Here is an 8,622-nt window from a genome sequence, read left to right on the forward strand (position 1 = left end):
ATAATAATTTCTGTTTTATTTTCTAATTTACATTCCCTATCCCCATACACATATATTATAATAAGAATATAATAAATTAAACGCGTGATGTTTTACATCCTATAGGTGCTCAGCAAATACACCCATAGCATTTAATACAAAGGAGATAAAAGACTTTATATGTATACTATAATCATCAGTAAGAAACAAGTACCTTTAATCACATACTGACAAATGAAGTCTGTGAGCACCAGGTGAACGCGAACATACAGCCACATAAATTCAAGTAAAAAGTAATTTCACTTGCAATTGATTTTAATCTTTGAAATTATTATTATTATTATTATTATTATTATTATTATTATTATTATTATTATTATTATTATTATTATTATGGTATAGCTGTGGTGGATAGATGACAAGGCTGTGTATAATTAATATGTAAAATCACTATGAATTACACATAATAACTGATGGCATCTCATAGTAATGACAAAAATATTCTCAACTGTAGACCACAGTTTACTGCTAAATATCATACGCCTTAACAGAAACTCAGTCAGTATTAAATTTGTACTTCCGGTTCAGATGTCGAAGGCACGTTGGAGCTGGTGGTTGCAGTTGCGGTTGAATCGTGAACGGGCGTTGTTGATGCACCGTCTGCCATTTTGATTAGAAGTACTTTGCGCGCTATAGATGGTGTGAACAGGCTCTTCATTGGAGATCGTTGTACATAACATTAAGGCTACTGTTTAGGCAAAATGCTGTCTGCCGCCCAGCTACTCGATGAGTTAATGGGCCGAGATAGAAACTTGGCCCTGATGAGAAGCGATCCAACGTACGATGGGACGACGAGACCGTAAGTTAGCTTTTTTAGCCTAGCTCGTTGGTAAGCTAACATAGCTAAGGTACATGTATAATATAGTGTTTTCTCGGAATTATATATCATGGGGTGATAAATTTATCAGTAGTTCGATTGTAAAGGAAATGCATAGACACGATGGTTTCTGGTTTATCAACGTAAACTGGCAGTAAAAGTGTTATCCATGCAATGGTATTGCTAACCTAGCTTAGCACCGCACTTGGCTAATGCTCTGTCTTTGGGTCACAATGAGGCGTGAAGCGGTGTGGTGTAACGTAGGTTGATATCTGCACCTTGCTGTTAGCTACGGGTTGTAATACCAAATAATTTATTGTTTCCTATTAAATACAGCTAATTGCTGTAACTAATGCACCGTTTTGGCCAAAAAAGTCTTAAGTGATTGCCATTACCATGGTTGCCATTCCTATGTAGATGTTAGCTGTACGTTAATGTAAGCTGTAACTTAACCTTAGCTTTGTGTTAGTCTAATGAAACGCTGAAATAAGAGAGTGAACATTTCAACGATAATAATTTGAAGCTGTGAATATTTTCTCTCTTCACTTAGGTCTGCAGATATTATTTGTGTGGGTTCTGCCCGGCTGAGCTGTTTACAAACACCCGTTCTGACTTAGGTAAGTGAACAGTGTATTAATATACATATGTAGCCTACATTATGTATACACCTGTAGTGTATGTTTTTCTAAGAAGCATGTGTGAGAGTAATTATTGTGCTCTTTTTCAGGTCCATGTGAAAAAATCCATGATGAAAATCTCAGAAAATTGTAAGTCGCAGTCTTTGTTTAAGCAAGTATTAATATACACCTCTGTATTCTCAATCAGTAATTGATTTCCATTTTCTCCAGGTATGAGAAAAGCTCTCGGTTTATGAAAGAGGGCTATGAACGAGACTTTCTGCGTTATCTGCAGTCGCTTCTGGCAGAGGTGGAACGGCGGATTCGCAGAGGGCATGCACGACTTGCTCTGTCTCAGGCTCAACAGAATGCAGGGGTGCGTGCTTTGGTTTTGGGACATTATTGTGATTTGCTGTCATCACGGTTTATTTGGTCTCTGCATTCTCAAATATATAGCTGCTGGTTATTCACAGTACCTTTACTGCATTTTGCTGTTACTATTAAGTTCATTCAGAAAACATATTAAATGAATTCTAATTATACAAATAATTCAAATTAAGATGGATTATGTTTGCTTGTCCAGGGTCCTGGTCCATCAGGAAAGATGAGGAGAAGATCCAGGTCCTAACAGAAAAGATTGAGGACTTGGTTGTACAGGTTTGTACCAAGTATTTTAGAATACTTTGTAAACTAGAAAAGCACTCGGAGAGCGCAGGCCTCCACCAAGGCAGATCAGTGCCCACCACCCCGATCACCACCAAAATGTAATCATTTGTTCCTAGTCCAAGTATCAACATTTCCTGAAATTTTCATCCAAATCCGTCCATAACTTTTTGAGTTATCTTGCACACACATAGACAGACAGACAAACAAACGCTGGCAAAAACAAAACCTCCTTGGCGGAGGTAACTAGAAAAGCACTCGGAGAGCGCAGACCTCTGCCAAGGCAGATCAGTGCCCCCCCCCAGAATCCATCCATAACTTCTTGAGTTATCTTGCACTTGGACAGACAGACAGACAAACCAACACCAGCCTCCACCAACCTCCACCACCTCCTTGGTGGAGGTTATTAGTTCACATACCACAGTCATTTGGAAGGCCCTGACTCAAGGGCACTTCAAAATAGTCACTCCATCACACGCCATTTCACCCAATTCATACCAGAAAACTTATTTGATTGTGATTTAAAAAAAAAAAAAAGTTCAATCTCTGTTTTTACTTGATGTAGATTGAGGAACTGGGGTCAGAGGGTCGGGTGGAAGAGGCCCAGGGCATGATGAAACTGGTGGAACAGCTGAAGGAGGAGAGGGAGCTGCTCAGCTCCACCCCCTCGGTGAGTGAACTGCCTTCAGTCTAATCAGTCTACAGATGTTGCTTACTGCCGAGCACTACTGATGTCATGTAATCTATGAACAAACATGAATTATTGGTCATTCTATTCTATAAATCATTAAGTAGAAGTATGCTATCATTCATCTTTATGAGTTAATGATGTTACGGGAGCTGCCAACAGACATTATGTTTTAAAATGCTCAAAGTGTCCTCACAAGTATCATTTACAAGTAATGGATCTTCTCTTTATCCAGACTATTGAGAGCTTTGCAGCCCAGGAAAAACAGATGGAGGTTTGTGAGGTCTGTGGAGCCTTCCTCATTGTGGTGATGCACAGTCTCGAGTGGACGACCACTTAATGGGAAAACAGCACATGGGCTATGCCAAAATCAATCCACTGTAGAGGAGCTTAAGGTAAAGTGAAAACCATGTTGCTAATATTGTGAAATGACAGTTGAATGCATATTCATCTAGAATAAAGTTATGCCCTTGTTCCTGAGCTGTGCATATTAAATGCATTCAGATAAAGGCTTTTTTGTAATTATCCACAGGAGCAACTACGCGGCGTTCAGAAGACCCGCAAGGTGAAAACCCAGCCCTAAGGAGAGACAGAGAAGACCGTGAGCGTGAGAGGGAGGAAAGGGAAAAGAAGCGCAAAGAGGAGGAAGAAAAGGAGAAGGAGCGAGAGAAAGAACGAGAAAAGGAAGGGAGCGGGAGAGAGAGCGGGAGCGAGAGAGAGAAAGAGACAGAGAACGCGACAGGGACAGAGACCGGAGGGCGAGACGGAGCCACTCGAACAGCCGCCACTCCAGCCCGAACCTCAGACAGGAAACGGAGCAGATCCCGGGATCGTCGGAGATCCAGGAGCAGAGACAAGGACAGGGAGAGAGATCGCAACGCAGCAGGTATGGATCACTGTCTTGAAAGGGACGGAAAGATAGAAAAACTGAATCCACATTCAAACAACATAGAAATATTACCTTGAACTGTGAATTTTATGTGTACCAACTCCACCTGTTTTACATTAAGTCAAATTTGTGGCCACATTTGTTGAATGACCTGTTTGTTTTTTGAGCCCTGTTTGCCTTCTTTGTATCGTAAACACTACAATTACTAGGTATGTGTATCATGTTATTGACAGTATATATTCATTTGAATTCTGTTGCAATTTCACATTTTTCCTTTAAGTGACATTTGAAATATTTGGTCTCCAGTAATACTGACTGACGAAGATGCTTTTTTCTGGACCATAGTTGTAGACTCGAAAATAGCAGTACATGTCAGCCGGTTAAAATTAATCAAAATGGTTACCAAGCGTATAAATATAGGGAATTGATGAGTAAAAATGCAAATTGCCCTTGTTTCCTTAATGATTTATTCTCCACCTGTTGTTTGTAGGAGCCGGGACAGGGACAGGGACAGGGACAGAAGGCGCAGTCGTGAGCGCTCTGACCGGAAACGTCGCTCTCGCAGTCGCGACCGGAGGAGGTCGCGCAGCTCAGAACGCAAATCCCACCGGCACCGCAGCCGCAGCAGGGACCGGGACAGGGAGAGAGACCGGGATAAGGAGAGAGACCGGGACAAGGAACGGTCATCAAAGGACAAAGGTGAGGACTCATCTTCCTGCGACATCTAAAACACAGCTATAAGTCAATATTTTGTTAGTTGTAACCAAACACAACATGCTTTTTGATGGTGTTTTAGGGAAGCCATGTTGTAGTAGTCGATCATGCAATAGTGTTAATAGGTATTTCCACTTGGTTTTTGGCATGGATTTACTTTTTTTACAATTACTTAGACTAAGCTCACTAAAATACACACCTTTATTGCATCTCTTCTTTGGTCTAAATCAAAATACTCTATAAATGTAGATGTGACTTGATAATGCACTAAAAATAAAATACAAAAAAATAACTTTTCCAAGCTTCTGTGTTGAGACACATTAGTGTATTAGAATCACGTCCATGTTGTGGCTGGTGGAATATTGTCAGTGATTACTGATTACGTCTGTCAGTCATGTATTTAACCCCTCTACCTTTGTGAAAATACCTCTGATCAGCCAAAAACCTGCATCAAACAGCCTGAAAACAAAGGTGAAGAGCTACATGCTGAAGTCTTGTTTCCTTTCAAACCACTTGGATTACAATATGCTGAAAGTTAATAATGGAATTTTCAATACTGGTGCTTTAATAATTAGGCTGGTCTAAAAACACATCCTCAGAGGACAACTGTGTGACTGAATGTAATGTTTTTTCAGACGTAAGTCAACAGAGGAGAAGAGCAGTAGCAGCTCCAAGAAAGACAAACACTCTGATGGTGACGCAGCAGCCGTCAAGGCTTCATCAGAAGCGGAACCGATGGAGACGGAGGCTGCTGCCTCTGCCCCCTCCCCTCTGCTTAACGGCCAGCAAGAGCTCCTCCATTCTGAGGTGACACTCAGTCCAATTAAAACTGATCTGATAGGACCTCAGATCAGGCTCAGGTAAGTGCGCCCTCCTCCTCACTCCCCCCTGGCTCTCAACCCAACCCACCGCCTTTCCCACACTCCCCACCTTTCCCATCTCCCCTACCCACCCTGTCACCCTACCTTTCCCACCCTGTTTACGTTCAGTTCAATGCCTTTGATTTTGTCTTATGTACTGTATGCATATATCTTTATCCTGTTTTCGAATAGTGCATCATAAGTATGCACTGAAGATGAAGGACTAGGCCCGATGAATGAGAAGAAGGTAGAAATCATTCACACAAAGCCAAGAGGGAAAGGCCAGTGTAGTCCTGAGCAAACATGCCCAGAGGTACCCCTCGTTTTGTATCGGTTTTTGATACTTATATTTGTCTTTGTGGACAAAGTGGCAGAAAAAAAAAATTAACAATCCAATCAGTTTTTCCTGCCTGTATATACTTGTTTTTATTTATTTTATTTTATTTTTTTGCATTTCTAAGAAGTAGGAAAATGTAATAATTTTGATTTGTTGAGATATTGGGAGAAATGTAGTCACTGTGTGTCTACATGTATATATGTCTAAAGGATTTTTTTTTTGCTCTAAAATGTAACACGCAGACATTTAGCCTTCGTCACAGGTCTTTGTTAGAAACAAGACTATTTCTTTTTGCAGTTAATCATGACTCAAATGCCATGGATTTGTTGTCCAGCTTACTGTGCCTGATAATGCCATGCAGTGTGTGTTTTGGGGGGTGTTATGGCACCGGGGGGCTTAACGTAACTAACTAACTGGAGGGTAGGGTGTATCGAATGAATTGCAGCTGACTTCCATACCTCACACAGCGTTGGTGTTGTGAGCGAGACCACATGAGAAAAGGGCAAATTAAAAATCATGGATACTCTCTGACTGTCAAACTGTGCAGGTACTCACCCCAGGTACTCCTTTCTCTACCCACATCCATTTCTGAATGCTGTTGCTGTCAGAACAAAACATATCTGTACTTCTCCAGAACATGAACTTGAAAGCTTGATTGTGTATATTTTTCTTTGTGTTTTTCTTTGTTTCTGTATTTGTTAGCTGTAAATGTCTGGGGAAAACTTACTCAGTAGAATCATGATAGTTTTAAACATGCCGAGACGCACCGACAGCCTGCTAGATATACCTATGCCAATAGGAAATAGTCACTTGTGTTTTCCCGTTGTGTACGCCTCTAGGTCTTTATATTCCAGTGTTACATTTGTTTCGGGGCTGGGTCTGAATCCATGATTGGCTTTTGCTCTGCTCTGAAAACAAGTCTGGTTTCACATTGGCAAAGGGGATATCAAACAGGATTGTCAATGTTTTTATTTAACCATTAGGGCCAACATTAGTAAAATCCACAAGCTTTGGTCACTATTTAATTAAGATGAATGTTGGAGCTAAAAATATAATTGAAAACATGTCTAAAACTGTGATATTCTGGCCCATTGAGCCAATACCAAACCTAAGATACTTGATTAGCAGTGTCTCTGTCATGAGCTTCACCTTCCTTAAGGGACATGCTTGATAAATAGCTTAGAAACAGACAATGATGATGTCAGTCCAGTAGCAGCACACGTTGCTACAAACACATGTTGCGGGGCCTTTGCTAACACTACATTTTATGACCATTTTTGCTCGACAGGGGAAGCTGGGATATCTGGTGGAGGAAGAATCGGAAGAGCTCACCCATCCTTACCCTGAACCTGAATCTCCGCTTCTTAAAAACAAGGTGAACCACAAATGTGTAGTGGCTTATTTAAAATACGAACATACATGTGTAAATGAGGAGAGGGGAAATAAATGCATTGATTTCACTGTCCCTTTATCATTTTTGCCGTATCTTCAGGCTGGTATGAGGGTAGTTGTGGTTCATCTGATGTATTTCTTTACTTGGTCTAGCTGTCGGCCAGACGTCACTTTAATACCAAACTTAGAGGAGTTAATTTTGTTTTCTTCTTTTGAGACTCTCTACGCATCATCCTTGTTCTTGGCATTTAGTGGAAATAAAATAAAACAGTGCTTGTGGTTTGTTTTGATTTGTCAGGTTCCACTTCACTTCCAGACTTGAGAGCATATGTACATTGTTAGTCCCATAATAGGGCGTGTCTTTCTCCTCCACTTTTTGAGCTCACATTGATTGCTCTTGTCCCCTTACTGTAAAATATAATTAATGATGATCAAAAGATTTTCAAGACTGAAGATTTGTTTAATTTTGCGCTGCTTTTAATGTTCATGTTGTCTTGATGAATAAAAAAAAGTGGAAAAACCTGTGAATTTGTTTTTTCATTACTGAATGAAAATCCGTGTATTTGTAAAGCTTGGTTATATGGCGGGGCATACAGATTATTTTAGTTTTGACATCACAAATATACAACGGCTAAAATTTACTTAGGGGGTCAAATGAGTGGCCATTTTTGTCAAAAAAAAAAGTTCTAAGAAATGCATAGAACTGTGTTAAAATAATGCTAATACATTTGTGCACAGACTACTGATATTATTTGACAGTGGAAGCTATATTTTCAGAAATATTGGATTTTGAATAGCACGTGTATGTGAAAACTTTTGCTGGTGGACGGACATGACATTACCCATGATGATCTGGTCAGTACCAGTACTTTATTAGTAATAAACTTATATACTTACTATTGATAATTCTCCTCTTATTCATAAATGTTAGTATTGTGGATCTAAAACAATAACAGCTGACACAAAACACAAAATGTAGCAGTGGACGGATGTGACATGGTTGTTACGAATCCCATCATACTGATGCTCGGCAGCCATGTCACTGTTTCCAGAAATGATCCCTGTGCAAAAACTAGGATCAGAATTATTTATTGTATAGTTTATCATCATACTAAAGAGGTAAACAACAATATAGAATTGTTATTTCTTTATAAAAATGCTTATTAGAAAACTGTTGATTTAAAAAGTGACGTGTGACATTCTTTATGTATTGGTGTAACTAAGCAGGATGGATCAGCACCATACTCCATATTGCAACCTGTATAAATAAAACGTGATATGTAGTATATAATCTTGTAAGAAAAATTGGGGAATCTAAAAGAATAGAATATTTGTTTTTCAGGTAAATTCAGTTAAAATATAACTTGGGCATTTGTGACATGAAAATATAGCATTAATTGTGATGAAATTGGACATTTTTGACCTGAAAACATAGTTCATATGACCATCAGCATGTGGCAACAGAACTGAAATCCTGTAAATTGCATAATTTGCATTTACCAACAAAAGTTCCTTTGGGGATTCACTTCTATTGATTTCTTTTGCACAAAGACATAAATAAGACCTCTAAGCAAATTTTAGCCGACAATTAAAGGTATTAAGATCA

General features: G+C 39.5%; 1 protein-coding gene and 1 long non-coding RNA gene across 2 annotated transcripts; both read left to right on the forward strand.

The window, feature by feature from the left end:
- The first annotated feature begins 575 nt into the window (after positions 1-575).
- LOC115424433 (luc7-like protein 3) lies at positions 576-4,456 on the forward strand. The gene is given in 15 exon segments (XM_030141705.1): positions 576-792; positions 795-838; positions 1,407-1,473; positions 1,584-1,623; positions 1,705-1,849; positions 2,057-2,075; positions 2,078-2,130; positions 2,702-2,806; positions 3,060-3,126; positions 3,129-3,194; positions 3,197-3,224; positions 3,409-3,508; positions 3,511-3,618; positions 3,620-3,678; positions 4,201-4,456. Coding segments are annotated over 15 exon segments (1,194 nt in total). The 5' UTR covers positions 576-740; the 3' UTR covers positions 4,442-4,456.
- Positions 4,457-5,218: 762 nt separating this feature from the next.
- Positions 5,219-7,544, forward strand: LOC115424434 (uncharacterized). Its single transcript, XR_003936080.1, has 2 exons — positions 5,219-5,287; positions 6,913-7,544. It is a non-coding gene; the product is annotated as an uncharacterized LOC115424434 (long non-coding RNA).
- Positions 7,545-8,622: the final 1,078 nt, after the last annotated feature.

The sequence above is a fragment of the Sphaeramia orbicularis genome, chromosome 8 (genome assembly GCF_902148855.1).
Source record: "Sphaeramia orbicularis chromosome 8, fSphaOr1.1, whole genome shotgun sequence".
NCBI classification, from domain to species: Eukaryota; Metazoa; Chordata; class Actinopteri; order Kurtiformes; family Apogonidae; genus Sphaeramia; species Sphaeramia orbicularis.